General features: G+C 36.3%; 1 protein-coding gene and 1 long non-coding RNA gene across 3 annotated transcripts; both read left to right on the top strand.

The window, feature by feature from the left end:
* Positions 1-28: 28 nt before the first annotated feature.
* On the top strand, positions 29-3940 carry LOC105828767 (protein phosphatase 1H). 2 transcript variants are annotated; one of them, XM_036292813.1, is made up of 7 exons: positions 29-170; positions 275-663; positions 774-1031; positions 1125-1342; positions 1426-1696; positions 1794-2053; positions 2142-2427. In XM_036292813.1, exons 2-7 carry the CDS (start codon positions 478-480, stop codon positions 2425-2427), a joined length of 1479 nt encoding a protein of 492 aa, XP_036148706.1. In that variant the 5' UTR covers positions 29-170; positions 275-477. The 2 variants fall into 2 exon arrangements, with proteins under 2 accessions (XP_036148706.1, XP_036148708.1); XM_036292815.1 differs by lacking the exon at positions 29-170 and having other exon boundaries at positions 478-663; positions 2142-3940.
* Positions 3941-5217: 1277 nt separating this feature from the next.
* LOC118647723 lies at positions 5218-10810 on the top strand. The gene is made up of 4 exons (XR_004964898.1): positions 5218-5354; positions 5957-6221; positions 8823-9287; positions 10212-10810. It is a non-coding gene; the product is annotated as an uncharacterized LOC118647723 (long non-coding RNA).
* Positions 10811-19715: the final 8905 nt, after the last annotated feature.

Here is a 19715-nt window from a genome sequence, read left to right as displayed (position 1 = left end):
AAAACGATAAAAATTTACCGATGGTAGATGTCACTGAACGAACGTGTGCCAACGTTCTATCCTGTCATATCTCAACGCAATAATGTAATGCAATGTAACCTGTAACTGTTGACAACTGTTTGTCAACAAAATGACACTAATCGAATATAATTGCTGAATCCCCGACCATAGTAAGTATTATCGTATTGAAGAAATAAAGATTATAGAGATAATTTTACGATAAAGATAAATATTGCCTTAAGCAAATTCTTAATTAAGGATTTGTCTTTGACAGGCATTTTGACAGCTAACTAAGTTTCCAGTTGGAGATTAATCACCTTTGAGACTTACACATATCGTTATTTTAAACATAGAAACAAACACTTGGGAAACCTTGGTACTATGCTGACTGAGTGTAACATATGATACTATTCTTGTCAATCAAAGTTTAGTGATTTTGTTAGATTTTTACCCAGTGCTGTGTAAATCAAGAAAAAAATGTTGAATCGCTTCAAATCAGTATTAATGAGTGCTGTGGGCGCGAGCGAGCTCGGCCTACAGTACCATAATGATTCAGACAATGATATGATGACAGATTATATCAACTCCAATTATGTGGTGGAAGTAGAAAATAAACCTTACAGCCGTCCAAGTTTTTTAGGTTTAACAAACGAAGAGACGCAGGTATTTCCAGAGATTCTTGTACAAATGATACAGTAAATTAATTTATATATATTTTGAATGTTGACAATATTATTGTATGATAACATTTGTTCTAAATGGCTGTTAAATAGGTAAGTGCAGATCACAGAGTAAGGCCTATAATAGTTCCAAGAGATCTTAGCCGTTTGCCATGGTGTGCTGGCTATGCAGAGTGTATAAACGCTGGGAAAAGCACATGGAATGAGGATCAAGCTTCGGCAACGCGCGGAGATTTAAAATTGTCAGACATTAATGTTACACTGCCTTATGTCATGTTTTCAATGTTTGATGGACATGCAGGGTACCAAGTGGCTCTTACAGCAAGATTACATCTACATAGGATAATCCTAGTATGTATTATTTTTGAAAAAATTATTACCAGAGATAATTTTTAATGTGTATATATATTTATATTAATAAACTGCGTTTGTAAAAAAAAATAGGAAAGGTTACTGGCCATACCAGGCAATATGCTATTGAACGAAGATGAGCATGAACTGATAAAGGGCAGAGATCTAGTTACAGGCGCTATAGAATTAGCGTACAGACAAATGGATCAAATGGTGGAGATGCAAGCTCAAAATGGTGGTGGTGGTTGTACGGCTATTACAATTTTGTTTCTTAATGGACGACTTTATGCAGCAGGTGCTGGTGATTCGAGGTGACTGTTATATAATTTATACTGATTGTACATTATTGATGAATTAAATATTTATTTAATCATTCCTATATTCCTATGATTAGAGCTGTATTAGTTTTGGGAGAGGAACAACGGGCTCTTACTAGAGATCATACTCCAGATTCGGAATCAAATCGCGTTAGAGCTTTAGGTTTTTTAAGAAGCAACGAGTTGCTCAAAGGTCATTTTACTCCGTTAGAGTTTAGAAAAAGACCGTTGCAAAAGGAACTGGGATCTTTGGTTTTGTACAGAGAACCTTTTATGACAGGTTGGGCGTACAAAACCTTAACGCATTCTGACCTAAAATTACCGCTCATTTCGGGACATGGAAAAAGGGTAATATAATTGTTGTATTTATTTAGCAGTAATTTATAACTTCAAATTAAAGTAATTCTGTTTATTACTATAACTTAAACTTATTTGTGATTCATAGAGCAGAGTAATGGGAACGATAGGCGTGACTAGAGGCTTTGGGGACCACGGTTTGAAGGCAGCAAATACTGGTGTTAATATCAAACCATTTCTATCATCACAACCCGAAGTACAATCTTTAGACTTGGACAGTTGCAATCTTACCGAACGAGATTGTATTATTGTTGCCACGGACGGACTGTGGGATGTAGTAACGGATAAAACAGCGGCAGCGATACTTAGAAAAACTCTTGCACCTGATACTCCATCATTAGAATACAGGTATTATCACAAAGAGAATATTAGAGGAATACGAAAATTAACTACGATTTAATTGTGTTAAGATACAATGTATATTTGATTTTCATAGACTGACAATGGGTGCTCAAGAATTGGTGCAAGCGGCCAGAGGTCGATTAATCGGTAAAGTATGGATGGGAAAACCAGAGAATCCTAACGAAGCAGATGAAAAGTCCTCGCCTATAGCATCGGTAGACGATATTAGCGTATTAGTGGTACCTTTGTACCCTTATTTATGTGAACATTTACAATGGCTAAAAACGACGCAGCAAGAACGAAAATATGCTGCGGATTCCCTAGCAACAATGTGCTTCGATTATCCTATTTCTAATAGATCTGCCGATAATCCTGCATAATGAATCATTACGATTATCGGATGTTATTACTCAATATACAGCTAACAAATTACATTTATTTGTATTGCTACAAAGATTCATCATCTATTGTCGCAATGATTTTCTAGATTTTGTCGTAGAATAATTAGCGATTTAAGTGCACAGTTGCCGTATATATTCTCCATAGTTCTTTTCGCTAAAATATTAAATTATTGCGTACTGCCACATATGTACATGGCGATTGTTAAGTATTCTATGAGATTTTAAGAGGTGATTTCTTACACTAATTTAAGACACAAATACTTCATACGATCAAAATGACTTAGTATTAAAGATATCAAAGTTACAGAAAATTTTTTTTCGAAAGTTACTCAAAATTTTGTATGCAACTTGGTATATGTTTAAAATAACCAAAGTAGTTTTTGCAAATTTTAAATAAATAAAATTTTGTCTTCAACTTTGATATCTTATATCTTTGAAACTAAATGGTGGCTTTGGACATATGATTATATGAAGTTTCCATCCTGAATTAGCGTGAATTATCTCTTGAAATCTTTTAAAGAACTTAATGACTGCCTTATATACACATAAATATGTTAACTACAAAAGGCTATGTTCTTATTTTATTTAAGTAAACATTCCACTGTGACATTTTATGTATAACTTGAAATATCTATAATATTCCAAATATTTGATACGTGATCGTATATAAATCATATAGATATAAGCATTAATTTCTGGATTGTTACTACATACAGAGATTTAATACTGGTAATATTAACCAGTGATTAATTATTTATTTTGAGTATTAAAAGCATTAACAATGTTCTTAATATTCAAAATAAGTAATTGAAATTTCCATAAGAGAATATGTAATTACAGACTGTATGTACACAAGGTAATATCAAAAAATATCAATATTTTTATATTGCTTTTGAGGCAAGCATATGTTACCATTTACTATTTTGAACGTATATATTGTAACGTTCAATCTTTATAGAAATTATTTTTATGTTAACTCTGTGACTACAAACGTATGCATGTATGTATGTTTAATTAAGATTGAGAACATTACATTAAAAGTGAACAAAATCTTAAGGATATAATTAAAAATGTGTTTGCACACATTTTTTGATTTATTGCCTTCTATATCTATATTTCTCTCATTCATTACGAACGATGGAAAATGTTTTGCACATTATGTAGTCAAAGAAATAGCTGGTGAAATTGTAAGTCTGAATCAAGTAATCAATGGGTGCATTTGGTAAAGCAAATCTGAAGCGTCTGAAGGCACTGTTGACACATTCTGTCTTTGTTATTTATTGGCATTGAATAAAGATAGTGTGAGGTAAGAGAGCACTCCGACGTCTCAGATTTGCTTTGCCGAACTCAGTAAATGTATGTGTAAAAAATTGTACATAAAAAGAAAAAGTATTGCTTTCTTTTTCGTAGTAATCATGATAATAATTAGACTTTACAACATGATGTATCACATAATTCTATATTATATTAATAAATATACAAACACATCATATGTATGTGTATTTTTACTTTTACTCTGGTAATCCTGAAAGATATTTCTTGCACTGTGCAAACTATAATTACGATGATATATGTAAGTAATTCTGAATATATCTTTCTCTCTGTAAATATCATGGAAGATTTTAAGTCTCGGGCAATTTTTTGATTTTGAAATATTGAATAAATATATAGTTAACGAAAGAAAGGATTAGCTTTCCTTTTTAAAAAGTGATTGGCATTGATGGTCAAAAGATGTCGTTTTTCCTCAGTCCCATTTTGTGCAACGATAAACGAAAATCGAAGTTCTTCAAATTCACACAGCGTTTCCGGAAAAGTTAACCATTTTCCGTTTTTGTAAGAGAATATGGGAATCATTTTCGCACGCATATAAATCAGAATTTGTACTCACCGAAACTGGATCGGCTTCGAATCACGTTGTGTCGATTGCGATCGATGAAACGGCATTGCTTGCTGCGAAGAACCGTGGCAACTGATACGTTTTGCTGATCGTTCGTCATTTTAATCGACACTCCTCACGAAAATTCGCACTTGCTACACACACACACATACTTTATTCGGCACTCCCGATATTAAGGATAATATATCACACACGAGTAAAACGTAAACCGCGCGCAAGAATTTTACTTGGCGCGACCGTTATATTTGAGAAAATACGTGAGAGTACGGCTCGTCTGATTGGCGGCGAATCAAAAAAGAAAATGGCAGTGGTACGATCACGAAACGAAACCCGAAAAAAGCGTCAAGAATCGCACGTCGAGGCACACTGAACAGAAGTAATTCGCTCCCCGAGTTTCAAGAATTTTGTGTTTCTATATGATTGCGCGACGAGTAAAGTTTATTGGCACGATCGACATTCTACCGCTTGAACGTGCACGCGAACACTTTAATCGAAACCGAAGGCAAACGCCGCGCTTTACACATGAACACTACCTCTACTACGTGCGATCTCATGTCTCGCGACGGCACTCTCGACAGTCTCAACATCGTAGTTGGGCACAATTCGAACTCTGAATACGCGAGACACACGCGAAACACGCACAGAGTCAACGGAACGTTCGACTACGTTTGACCAGCGCTGGAGCACGAAGAAACATGGCTGCAGGCACGGCAGCGGCGGACGTGACCGTTGGTAGGTACGCTCGGCGGTACTCGGCGCTAGTCGGCGCGACTCGGCGGCCGACTTGCCGAGTCGCGCCGACTAGCGCCGAGTCGCGCCGAGTGTACCTACCAACGGTTACGTCCGCCGCTGCCGTGCCGGTAGTCGTGCTCCAGCGCCGGCCGGACGTGGTCGGACGTTCCGTTGACTCTGTGCGTGTCTCGCGTGTGTCTCGCGTATTCAGAATTCGAATTGTACGCAGCTACGATGTTGAGACTGTCGAGAGTGCCGTCGCGAGCCATGTGAGATGGTACGTAACAAAGGTCGTATTCGTGTGTAAAGCGCGGCATCGTGCCTTCGGTTTCGAGTGAAGTGTTCGCGTGTGCGTTCGAGCAGTGTTTCGTAGGGGTTATGTTCGACCGATAGAATATCGCGAATACTAATTAAGTGAAGTGCGAGAATAGAAAATTCTAGAAACGAATTTGTCTCGTTGTATCTCGGCGCGTATAATTTTCATTCAAACGGTTTTCTCACCGCCTTCGTCGGCCTGCGTTTCCACGAAGTTACGTGACTTGATTTTCGTTCCGGGCAAAGTTTTCGTGTGTGCGTATTCGCTCGAGGAGGGTACGCAATCCGTTCGGTAGATTGTCGATCGTGCCAATAATAAAATTTTACTAGTCGTCGCGCAATCATACAGATACAAAACTCGGAGAGCGAATTGCTTTACTTCTGGAGTGCGTTCAGATTCCTCACCGGAGTGCCCTCAAATGTCGTTTTATTCTTGTTTAACATTCAGTAAATAACAAGTTCAGTAAATAAAATGATACCTGGAAATACTCGGGTGGAAATCTGAACGCAGCCCTGTTCAGTGTGCCTCGACGTATGCATTCAAACGTTTCTTGCTTTTTTCAGGTTTCGTTTCGTGACGGATGGCTCATGGTCCTCATGGATAGACAGAGCGTGAGTGTGCCTCGGGCTTGGAATCACAGCTGCCAGTACATTGCCACTTTCATAATTGATACTACGTGGCATATCTATTTTGTGGCACTGCCAATAAAATCAGCGGATCGCCGAAATGGATGTGATTCGAGTCTGTGCTAAAACCTGCGTGGAGTGCTGTTATAAGACTTTCAAAGATGGTGACACGGGTATGATATCTGCAGCGACGTGATTAAAGGTAAGTTTCGTAGAGACGTAGAGATGGTGTTACAAGTATTAAACTGTGGCAACATAATTAAGTCTGATTTTATTAAGTTAAAGACAGTGCTAAAGATATTAAATATTTGCAGATGCAACAGCAGTAATGATTATAGACGGAATTCATAGACCGATCTTAAGCTCAAGAATTGTCTTAAGTCTAGCTTTGAGCGGACTTGAGACTTAACCAATGAAATAACAGCATTGACGTCTCAAGATCGTGCTTAAGATGGGTCTTGAGTAAGACTATGAATACCGACCTATATGTCATATGATAAAGTATAATTTGTTAAAGTATATCAAGATATGCATAATATAATATTCATAATTTAAGAAGTTTAAAATAAATTACTTTTGTAGAAATTTGATATTAGTACTAGTCGATTAATTATTTTGAATATAAAACACTATTAATAATCAAAGTAAATAATTAATTGTACTAAATTGGTACTAAATTTTTGAGGATACAGTTACACAAAATACCCTAGATGAATTTATTATGTTATCATATCAACTTATATCACAAGCATAGATAATATTTTAGACTTTGATTTAATTTACACTGTAATTATTGAAGTAAAAACAATAATCTTGAATTTTGAAATAATCAAAAGTGGCATCAGAAATTAAATTAAAAGTAAAACATGTACTAATAAAATTCTAATAAATATTCGTGCAAGAGTTTATTTGAATTCACTTACTCGTTTAAAATTTATCTAAAACTGCAGCAAATGAAATATGAAAGTAAATAAATGTTTTAAACAAACCATCAAATATAACTAAAATCAATACGAGTTCCAATAAATATACTAATTATGAGCGCATTTCTATAATAACTTATTTTAATTATTTTTTGAATATTATAATAAACAAATGTTACAACTTGCGCGAAATTTTCATTAAATCCTGAAAAAGTTAACTGCTTTAATAGTCGTGGCGAATCTACAATAATAACGAAAAACTCAGTTATTAAAAAAGCTAAAGAACTTGCAGTTTTTACAATTTGATATCTTTTCGCTGATATTGTATAATTAAAACAAACCTTAAATTTTAATAAACAAAAAATGAATAACGCAAAGTTTCTTACAATCGCATGAAAATTAATCTAGGAAATTAAATAACTGAAAAATCAAGATTACAATCGGCCAGTGCAGATTTATTCAGTATTATAAAGCGATTCGCGCAATTTATAAGCCTCCCGTGAGAAATAATGCATCTTGTTACGCGAATATAAGCCCGGGAATATTCGGGAGAAGTGTAAGCCTCGGGAGAGGGAAGAATATAAAACGCATCGATCATGCCGAAAGCGGAAGAGGTCCGAGCGTTGTCGAGCTTCGTTATAAGCGGGCTCGCTCGCTTTGCTGGATGTTAAATAGCGAACTTCTCGGATGAGCGTGCGGGGGGCCACGCACGTGGACACATTTTATACGTTTACGTGTACGGGGACAAGAGTGCATTTCCTCGTCGCATGGCCGGGGCGCAGTCCGAAACAGTTAACTCTCATAAATTTAATTATGAGACGCGACCAAAATGGAAGACCGGCTTCTCTTTCTGCCGGGCGAAATCGTGGATTAATCTCGGCGCGGCGATTTTCTCGGAACTATATCATTTAATGGAACCTGTATCATTTAAATCCTATGATAATTATGAGTTATCGCTGAAAGCCACGTACCTATATCAGATCTAAGTGTAAATCAATAAACAATTTATTTGACGATACCGATGTAATGTACGTTTATTCCAAGACGTTTGAGTATCAGGACAGATAAATAATAAAGTTTACTAATCTTTTCGACGTTTATTAAAGAAATCCTTTTGAAAATTTAAAGAAACTGAAATTTGCAAAATGAACAATTAATTTTTAATTCCGTGTCTTAACTGTTTAATGTCAATTAAACTTATCGTCTCACTGTAAGAAAAATAATTAAGAAAATGCTGGTACATCACGGTTCATTAACGTGGAAGGACGAGTGAAATATGAACGGAATACCTGGTGGCGCGATGTTTTGTTCCATTACGGATTAAACGGTCGGGCAGCTGAAAGACGTTACGCAGCAAATTCCTGTCGACCGACGGCGATGAAGTCGGAGATGAATTGTAATGTACCATACATTTCCGCCAACTAAGAGCGACAGCGTAAAAGGACGCCGAGATAGAGTGTCGCAAATCACCGTACGAAAGTGCTCTTCCACAAAAGTATAGACGAACATTGTGAAAACTAAATCTAGCCTGACAGCTCCCCGTTGACCCACCATCGTAGAATTTTGTAAAAAAATTGCCGTGCACTGGAAACGCGGATCTCGACTTTCCCACGTAATGCGTCATCTTTTTCAAACCTCCAGTTCGAATCGATGCAATTACGTTAAGTTTCATCTATCATAATGATATTTTATTCTGTTACATAAACGTGTGAAAAATAAAGAGACGTCAAAAGGGGATATTGGCAAACTTTTCAAACGTCTTGTAGTATAAGATACATATATTTTTTTTATGCTAACCCATCGCGCAGTAACAGTTTTACTTATCTGTTTTAATATTAAAAGATAGAATGTAAAAAGATGTTCTTTTTTTTTCTATTTAGATCTTAATGAAGAGTAGCGGATCAATCATATACAACGCATACGATAGCTTTATCGTGAAGATCATGTTATCTCAGGAACGTAATGTAAGCCGGACATTTGGTCGAAAAATGGGACGCACTACTTTTGAACGGCCATTCGATCGCCGATATGTTTTTCATGGTGCCGGATTATGACGGGCGATCTGTCACGGTCACCGTAACAGTAACTCCAAGGGGTTGAAAAGGGCTTAATGCTTCTCCTGGATAGCGCAAGAAAGAGTTGCGCGTGTGGAGAATGGGGGAGGGGTACGTTACACCATATCAAAATGGCCACAGCTTAGGGGTCCTGTGCTACCCCGATATATCATCGTTAGAGAACTTTGGACGGCTTCCTGGTTCCAGCATTGATGGCTTCCTCCGATACGACATGATGTATCTGTTCTTCATTGCTGCGGCGTGGAAATGAGAATCGGATGCAATTTGAAAGTAAAAATACCATCTTAACGATAACAAAATATTTTTTGACTATTTACATATTGTACATATTCGTCTTTTGATTCACAGACTGGAATTATGTTTGAATTAAAAAGGGGCAAATTAATAAAATTTTGTTATATTTTGTTAATATCAAGTCGACCTCTTTGAAAGATTCTTTTATTCTTTCAAAATTATTTCTAATTTTAATCACATATATTGATTATTTTACAAAGTCGCAATTTAAAAAAAATGTTATTCATAAAAAATAGCAACAAGTTTTTAAATTTTTTGACTTTTGACTTATATATATGTTGCCATTATTAATATTTAACATTAGCATTAATAACTAATTAGCATTATTAATTTATTACTTATTATTGCCCTTATAATTATTAATATTTTAGTCTTACTTAATAAGATATTGCTATTAGCGTTACTTACAAAGAAAAATCTAGATGTATATATTCCACGGATTTTAATCAGCCTTTGCATAGTTTATGTTTATACATTTCAAAATACATTTCAGGAAAGACATGTGAAGAAACTAATCTTGTAATTTTTAAAAATTTACAAAATACAAATTGTCAATAAAATTAAAACTTTAACACCGCGATCAAATAAGAGATCGTTTTTTTCCCAAAAAAAAGGACATAAATATGATTTACAGGAGTTATTTTTAATGCTCCAAAATAAATACAAATTAATTAAAAACCAGCAAAAGGCGTTTTTGAATCTATTCTCGTTAGTCTTTTATTTATCGCATATTAAAGTTTTAATTTGGATCTTATAAATTTTAACGAAAATTGTAACATTAAGATTAGTCAATGCTCTGCACGTCTCTCTTGAAATGTATATCGTAAATTGTACGACTTCGCGCTGTAAACATGTCGCTGTTGATTTACATTGTTGCGTGCTTCTTGTCGATTCTCTTAGCTCGCATGAACCTAATGTCCGCCGGCTGGAAGCTAACGCCTGGCTGCCGAAGGTAATGCAACGGATAATGCGGCAAGTTTGCTAGCGAGGAATTACGTGACCAGCTCTCAGTTTCGGCTTCCGAGCCTAGGTACCAGCCGTACTGCAGCTAAGTAACGCGCCATACTTCTCAGGTATTCAGACAACGGGACTAATTGTAAGTAGCTAACGTAAGCTTACGTGATACTAAGAAATTTCAATTTGGCATTCAAAGCTATTTGCAAATTACGAGAGAGCTTGCTTATCTCATCAGCTTTGACAAAATAACGTATTCTATATACAAAAAAATGTGGAAGAGACTCAAGATGTTTTAATGTCACTCTCAGACAATTTGAGAGTTTTTTTTACCGTTATTAACTATTAATTGTAGATAAGAATTAAACATCCTGTAAAATTCTTATCAGCTGGAGATTTGATATCAATCTGGCTGAAGAGCAATTTTCCAAGTGAAAGCAGTTATTATTGAAAAGAAGGACGAATCGAGCGATCAATCTAAGAATTTCGTATTCTCTATTGGAAACGCAGCTCGGACGAACATCCAATTTCATTTAATCATATTCGGAAAAGAACAAAAAATGACAGACTGAATTCGATCGATTAAAAGTTGGGGATTATGGGAAATAATAAGGCAGTAAGGAAATAAAGCAAAAGCATTTGTCTTGCTTTTCATTCTTGTCAGGATTCGTGAGCGATTTTTTTTCCGTCATTAACTCTTTTTTTCTGTCGGAATAATAGCGACAGACCATAAAATCTGAAGATTATAAAACGAGTCGGCCGACTGACGAGAATTTTCGCAGAATATTGTATTAACTGCGAACGGACAGATATAATAATTACCTGCACATTGATGCGCGCACGTTCGTTCGCTTATGCACGTGTTGAAAACACCGAGTTAAATCAAGTTTTTCTCCGCGAGGCCTTTATGCAATGTCGCGCAGATAATCACAATCTTTGAAAACCACATTCCCACTGACATTGACGCTGAACTTAAAGTAAATCTTCCGGAAAAGGAAAATAAATCAATTACGGATAACAATTAAAATACTTATGAAATTAAGTACACTGGCGAGGTTTTTTCTTATTCCTAACCGGCATCTCGAATATAATCGGGATCGCCGAAGCTGCCAACTGGAAATAATAACGGAGATGGCGCCGTCACTCTGTCCGTAATTATCATCGTATATTTCAGTCGCTCTCGGCGCGATATCAACTTTTCCTAAATACATTATCTAGATTTCGCATCGGCGTTAATCTGCCCCGCAGTAAGTAATTAAATTTCCGCGAATGCCATTCCGCCGGGAGTTTATCTAAAGCGGTTATAAAAAATTCTGACTTTTAGTCGTTGGCTTTTATCGGGAAGAGCGACGACGAGTCGGCAGATAAATCCGGCTGAGCATTTCCCTCGCGCGCGCGTCCTTTTCGCGGGTTAATGCGCTTTCCGCTGGACGTGCAACCAGTCTCGACGTGCGTGTGCCTTCAGAGGCCCACGTCGGTCGTGCCGACGACAGGAACGGTTATCCGATATCAAATTACCGTACGTCGAGCCAAGTTCCTCCGCGATTCAGGGGTCCCGAGTCCGTACGCCAATAACTTAATTCAGGCACTGACGCAACTCGTGATGGTATAATCTATCCTGGTCACCGCTACGATTGGTCGATGTCTCTCTGATCCTTCAATATCGGCAAAAAGCTACGCGGATTGATCGTTAAGATAATTCGGCGCGCGATAATATTATACTCTAATAAAAAGGTTATAATATTGCACATTTATACTCAGTTATAGAATTGAAAATTTAATTTCAAGTAAAATATTATTTCTCCACGCTTAAAAGAGAAATATATTTACATGTTGTTATTATTATGTTTAATAACTGGTCATATATTTTTATTATTAATGTATAGCAAAATTATTAATAGTTTGTAAGATGATACTGATCTTTATAATAATCTCTGATAAGATTGATAAAACTGAAGTCGTTAAATTAATGCCATTCACGATAAATTACGTGAGGCAATAATAACAAACAATGAGATACCTTGCTAGTGACTCGAATCGTCGAATACTATCAATCTCTTTTTATTGTGTCGCATTTCTGCTGCCCCTTACTATGCGTCATAAACCATCCGTAAATTTTCCACATGACCGAGCAGTCGTCACTCAGCCGCCTAGCGACAGATAGTTAGGCGTTACCCAACGCTGGTTACTGATCCTTTGACAAACACAGGCAGACAAACGTTTCCTAATTGTACTGGGAATTGTTTACGCTTACCTCGGCTACCTTCTCACCTATCTCCGTTCATGGCTATTCCGTGTTTACCGTTTCCGTTCTTCTTGCGCGTACCTGCCGTCTCTTCCGGAAGAATGGAACGACGAAGATTTCGTTGGTTCACGGCGCGCTTAATTAAACGGCTGGCGACGACAGACTTTTGTTAGGAAAGCTCCCGTTTTTTTCATAATTTAAAGTTCATCTCTCGATGTTACGCTTGTCTCATCGAGGAGATTACCACCCCCTCACCTCTCTCTTTCTCTCCCTTTCTCTCCCTTTCTCTCGCCACGGGAAACAATGAATCCGCGTAGCGCAATGAGTAATATACATATATATCTTGCGATATATCGGATTAATTTCTAACCGTGTTACAGCGACGTATTTTTCGACATTTTTCGCGATAAAAAACGTACAGTTATTCACGTACAGTTATTCATGCATTTCCATGTTCCATTAGGCGCATCACGTGCTACAGCATCCGATTCCGGCAACGCAGTTGTTACTTTTCTGTTATATTTAACAAAAAATTATGATTTTTAATACATATCGATAAATGTTAGAAAAATTTATTTTATCTTTTAGTTTGTTTTGTAATTTTGTTTTTACTTGATTATTTTAATTTTAGTTTGTAATTATATTAATTTTGAATTATAAAACTTTCTGAGACAGCACTATTATTTTTCCGTAAGTTACATATTAAATGTACATTATAAGTATTATTAAAACTATATTATTAAAATTACATTTTAATTCTAATTTAGCTTTTTTTCTTAATGCACATATTTTGTAAAGATTTTTATATTCTCCAATCCTTTTCGTTAAGTCTGTGTCAATCGTTAAGCCGTGTTGTATCATTAAAGTTGATAAAAGATCAGTAAATGAAAAGAAGATCAACATGTCACGGATATAATTAACTCCATGTAACTCCATGTTAATAACTTGTAAAATAATGTATTACTTTTATTCTTTGCGAAATTGTAGCCTAAAGAAAAACTTTAAAAAGATGTTAATAAGAAAGATGTCATCTTCATAATGGAATATAGTGTATCACAAGAATGAACGTTAACGCGATCGATTCCAAGAGAGGAAAAGTTGGAAAACTTGAATCTTTGTTCTCGCATTTACGTCTCATTCTCCCTCATAAAATGCTGGATACGTGCCTGGATTTCAATGACGTTATCTTTGGGCAATTGGCGGATTGTACAAATAAAAAGAGTTCCCGAGCAGAGGATCGTTTTGTCAAAGAGCCAAACGCAGCCGCAGAGTGTTATACCAACAATGCAACGTGTCTGAGTAAATACACGAGCGCTGTTAAATATTTGAACATCCACCATGCGAATGTAAACGGGCTCCTCTGTTATGATATGTATCATTAACTCATCGTATACGTACGCACGTACGGAAATCTGTCGCGCAAACTAGACATTTGTTTATAAAGACAGCCCCGTCAACGTTGCGGATATTTTGCAATCAATACCTCCGAGTGTGATGTCAGGTGCGCGCGGTCTTCTCCGCTACAAGATCTTCCGCCGAAGCAACACTTACGCACCACCGGAAGAAACGTATTCGCGTCGAGATAAGCATTCGGACGTCGCGACTCGTCCGCCGCTCATCCTCTCGCCTTAGGTGTCATTCTCGCAACGATACATCGATTTACTACGGTTTTACTACGGCCGTGCCGCGGCTGTTCGTTTTAACGGTGCATAAAAGCAGCGACGTATAAAGCGACGTATAAAGAAAATATCAGCATTGACCTGGGATACGTGCGTTGGATAGCGATAGCTTTCGCTGGCGGAATCGAATCACATCGGCGCGAATCACTTTGGAAACGTTATCGAAACGTTATCGTTTAACGCTTTCAGAGAATTGTGATAAATAATAGAATAAAGAAGCTTGGCGGAAGCGTCAAATTATATCCAGCGATTAAATAAAGTTAATAATATATTATCAAGAATGTCAACATTCATTTATGATCTTTCATATCGCGCATGCGACAGCCACTCGACCGTCTATCTTTCATTAATGTGACGTTAATAATTTAGCGACGATCGCTATGTCGTCTCGAGCGCACACGTCGAGGCCCACGATTACCGCATTTGCAGGATTAAGCCGGTAATGGAAAGGAAGCCGTACTAAACTGGCACGAAACTCCTCTCGCTAGATAGATCGCAGGACAGGTGCAGCGGCGACCGATGCTGGTATTTTCAGGAGAAAAAATATCGCTCGTTTAACACCCCGGGTTCAGCCCCACGAGGCCGATACGAGACGAATTATTGTGCCGCGCCAATCTACGAGGATTACTCGCGCCCACGAAGGGCCACCGGGATGTCGTTCGACGACTTTACGGCGGCGCACGTGCAGTGCGCCCTTCCGAAAGGGCATCGACGTCGCTGCGCCTTCAGCTCTTCAGCGGATTAGTCGGGCAGTTGCCGAGGCGCTATCAAGAATTTCAACTTTGAGAGCTCCATGCCGTAATTCGCGCTTTTGACGCTGGGAATAGAATTTTCGAGTTTTTTTATTCTTTACTGTCCATTGATAACGTTAAATTGAATTTAATAATTTCTGTCAGATATTTTAGCGTCAGAATGAGAGAACGGTGGACATCAATTTTTGAGACTGGAAATATTACACCATTCTTTTGATGCACTATATATTGAGTAGATATTAATTTTTCATCTTTTTACTAATTTATTGTAAGATGAAGTATACATAAAGTCCTTATGTCACATTAAAATAAAATTGTTCTCTTTTCTAATGTGTCACTCGGACTTTGTCTGATTTTAATATTATTATAATCTAGATCTTCCTCCTTTATAAATTTAAAGTTTTTGATTAAATTGGAAGCCTCTTAAAACTTTATAACGTCTTAACGAAAGCGGAGAGAAAAATTGCGTCTTTCCTACTTGATTGGCACGAAATTCGAGCAGATACCGAAGGTTTGACAAAATTCCACGCGGCACTTGAAAGTCTCTCTCAAATCTTTCCCTTCTTTCGTTTAACTCTCTTATTAAAAAACCGGAAGGGCAAAGACAAATTTTTTTTCTAGGGACCACGAACGGAAATATAAAGAGATACGAGCATGTGTTTGTAAGCAATGGGTTACAAGCAAAGACGAGTTTAGTAACTGCGAACCGACGATAGGCTCGATGTGCAGTTTTGGTTTGTAATCGGCTCAACCGATTATTTAACTTTATTGCGCGGTAGCAAACGCAAATCCCGCATAGATAGATATATGTACATTGGGTAACTGTGCTGCTCGCAGAAGTGATCAGAATTCCATAAACCAAAAGCGTCTCGAACCAATGCTCGACTCTTCCTCGTATCCTCGGCGAATAATAGATTTATGACGCGCTCGTGTGAGGCTTCAAATACGTGCGTTACAGATTAAGGTCGTTGCCATAAAACTATGCGTCTAATGCACCCGATCTTTTTATAATCTGTCGATTCGTTGATATATGTAACGGATTGTTATAAATTTATTGTGATTTTAATCGGATTTATCACTTCAAACGTACCCCATTCGTTTATATGTAAAGCAACTAGAATCGCAAGCTAGGAAGATAGTAAATAAAAATCAGTTAGACTTATCGATATGACGGATTACATAATAGATAAAAATCCAAAGTGGATGGGGATCTAAACACTGTAATATAATTAAATGTAATTTCTTGCCTGTCGATGATATCAATGTCAAATCAAATATTATTTACCAGCAATTAATCTTCAAAAAAGACAGAAAGATAATAATTTTATAAAGCACTTGGTAAAAACTCTTTGTTATTCGAATAGTAAATTACGTAATAAACGAGTACCAACTAATTTACAATGATTTGCAAACGTTTCAGCTTAACTTTAAATCGTCTTCAAAGATTGAGCGTTGTAATGTTAGAGTTTTTACTTCCGTAAGAAAACAACGCAAATTGTTATATACAATCCCAAGTTATGTTAAAAAATTATCTCTCCATCAGTTCCAATCAAATGGAAAGGCTATATCAAACGACAAAAAATTAATAACACTTGAGATTAAGCCGAAACTGCCTTTTGTAAGCCATTATAAATTAATTGATATAATATGATGTGTTAAACATTCAATTAATTAGTTTAATTTGTTAAAACCGATTACCACACTAATTCTTTACTCCTAATTTATTACATAGTTAAATTATTGAGATAATAATTTGTTATTTGCTTTTTTACTAGGAACTTATTTCAATTTCTTATCATTGAATAGATTAGATTTTAAAAAAGCGAATTCGCATTTCTTTATCTAAACTGATTTAAAATGATTTAACATATAGTGGTCTGACAATACGAATAAGCCATGATAACAGCTTTTATCGTCGCCGATTTTTCGGTGACCAATATAAAATTCACCCCCCGAGCGAGACACGTATATGCTAATTTACGGGAATTAGTGAACGGCATTGAGTAATGGAGAAAACTAGTAACTGTCACTCCGACTCTTGTAACAATGGCCAATAAGGTACACGGTTGCAATGGAACTTTTCTGTTCGTCTAATTGTCCTAACGACTGACCTTTCTACCGTTCACACTCCCTTATCTCTCGTCTACGTTATATCATCGGAGATTTGCTTTTCGTATGCTTTTAGGTAACATTTAACATTAATAGAGATCTTTATAGAGACTTCTTTGTTTAAATAAATATAACACATATACGTTATAATAAAAATTATATTTATAAAATTATTTAGTAAAAATATTCATAAAATTATACTTACAACTTCATTCATAAGCATGAAATGAATTTATTCCCGATTTATATTTATTTTCAATCTCTATATTTATGATATAAAATTATGTATTATTAAATATTTTATAAAATTATAAAAATTCACTCTTATATAAAAATATTCCTCAAGATAAAATTTAGATAATTGTAAGGTTAATCTTTATTTAGGTTCAAATATTTTTTAATATACAACAGAATTATACAAATTGTAATGAAATATATTTTACAATAAAATTCCTTTTAACAGAACATTTCCTTAAATTAATCGCTCAAATGATACAAAATCTGTCCCAATGCTCTACCTTTAATGCTAGTTAGAGAGTTCAATACCGCACCGTTAGCATCGATTCCCAATCGGCGAAGCGTTCTGCGGCTCGTTAAGACGACCGAAGTCGGCTTTTGCCTCGGATCTCTAAAGCATATACTCAGATAATTAATGGCAAGCGCATCGTGCAGCGGTGATAGGCGGACTGCGCGAGTGGACTGCATCTCGCGTCTGCCACGGTCAAGACAGGTGCCACGGGAGTCGGGCCGGGCCCGCGATCACAGGGCCTGTATACGTCGAATGAATAATGCGAGTGCACTTGCATCGCGGCGTTCGTACCTACGTAGAAAGGAAGGTGAAGTCGCCAGGGTGCACCGCCTCGGTATTATCCGCTTATATCGTTCATCTGTGTGAGTGTGTGACACGACAGGTACGCACATGCACACGCGCTCGTGCGTCGAGAATTAAGGAAGGATGAGAGTCGCAGAGATGAGAGAAAAAGAAAAAAAGAAGAGGTGAAAAAGAGAGAGAGAGAGAGAGAGAGAGAGAGAGAGAGAGAGAGAGAGAGCTTCTGGTGGACATAAACTCCCATACGCCGAAACGCGGCGAGTGAGGCAAAGCTCGCATTCATTGCCCATCGGACTGTTTCCTAGCATTCCCGGTTCCATTCACGGGCAGCAGGACGTGGTTTGCAGTAAATTAACGTTAGGCGGAGGTACCCGTATACGTTTGCGAGACGTGAAACATGAATTTGTGAGCAGACGTTCATTCGAAAGTTGCTTAGCGAATGAAACTCTGGATAAGAATGATCAGATAAAATGATAAAAACTTATGTTATTTTCGAAATAATCTGCTTATTGACAATGGTACAAATGGTATCGTTAATCAATGCGTCTTTTTTGAGTCACTTAGTTCAAGCGACCGCTTGCAAATCGTACAAGTTTAAAAGTTTATAGAAGCATCGCAGATTTCTTCTGACTGTATATTCACTCCGAATAAACAGCTCTCTCGAATTACCAGCAAAAAATTCGATACCATTTATGCGGATTTGCCATGTAATAACTGGAGCATTATCTCCATGTAAATCCCTCTTTTTATTGAACAAAAGTGCACATTGACGAAATGCAAATATCTTCCACACAAACATTATTGAACATTTACTTGTAATCTAATTGATAGCTGTTTTATTTTTATTATTGATAAGTTTCTTTATTGATAGTTGTGTTAAAAATATAACAAGCAACAATTTTTTTTTACGATAGAAAGATGATTTTATGTGCTATTTACATATACGTACAATATATATATTTAATAAATATCAGGTAAAAGCGAATTGGAAATGTGTTTTGCAGCTGTTATGGTTGATATTCTGTCACAGTGTATCCGCCAATTGACTTAATGATCCGAGTGAATCTATTCTCGATGCAGGACCTAAGTGCACACACGAGGTAACATATTGGATGTTCACACGGTTAACAAGCATCTGAGCAAACAGTCTCCAACAGCCTTGACAAAGCAGCTGTGACCTTTACAATTGGCCAGTTTCACTATTTGAGAAGTTTATCACAAAAGATTAATCCACGTTATTAATTTCTTTGAATACGTATTCTTTTTTTACATGAAATAAAACACAAGTTGTTAAGACGAGAATATTAATATCAGCAAACGTTACAAAATATAATTACTATTTCTATTACTTATTTATTTTTTTCTAACTGTTAAACACAAAGATCAAATACATATAGATTTCTAGATAAAAATATATGTTTAATTAGCATATATGTTTTTTAACTTTTACTTAAATTTATTTTATATGTGTAATAAAATATATATTTTAATACAACAGTATATGTATGTATATACACGTAAATGCTTAACAGTAGCTAAATATTACTGATTTCGATTATCTAGGATATAGTGAATCTCAGATATACGTGCTCAATGTTTATACAGCTTTACACGACAGATCATTAGAACGCACATAGATAAAGAACGCTATATAGATACAGGTGTATCTTTTATCTCTATCATAAAATCTATATCAAATATCTTATATAACAATTTGTAACAACTTATAACAATTATTGTTAATTTGTAGAAAGATATTAATCTTGTGTAGAAGTCTCGTTCTGTGAATTATATCAATTCTGAAGATAGAAGGATATAATTGAGATATGACTCTGC

This window comes from Monomorium pharaonis, chromosome 10 (assembly GCF_013373865.1).
Source record: "Monomorium pharaonis isolate MP-MQ-018 chromosome 10, ASM1337386v2, whole genome shotgun sequence".
Classification (NCBI taxonomy): domain Eukaryota; kingdom Metazoa; phylum Arthropoda; class Insecta; order Hymenoptera; family Formicidae; genus Monomorium; species Monomorium pharaonis.
This window is presented reverse-complemented; position numbering and strand designations above follow the sequence as displayed.

Excerpts from the sequence above, each read along its gene's own strand:
- LOC105828767 (XM_036292815.1), top strand. The coding sequence starts at position 478 with ATGTTGAATCGCTTCAAATCAGTATTAATGAGTGCTGTGGGCGCGAGC. Across the intron at positions 1,343-1,425 it reads GCAGGTGCTGGTGATTCGAG|AGCTGTATTAGTTTTGGGAG; the intron begins GTGACTGTTATA and ends TCCTATGATTAG. Across the intron at positions 1,697-1,793 it reads TTTCGGGACATGGAAAAAGG|AGCAGAGTAATGGGAACGAT; the intron begins GTAATATAATTG and ends TGTGATTCATAG.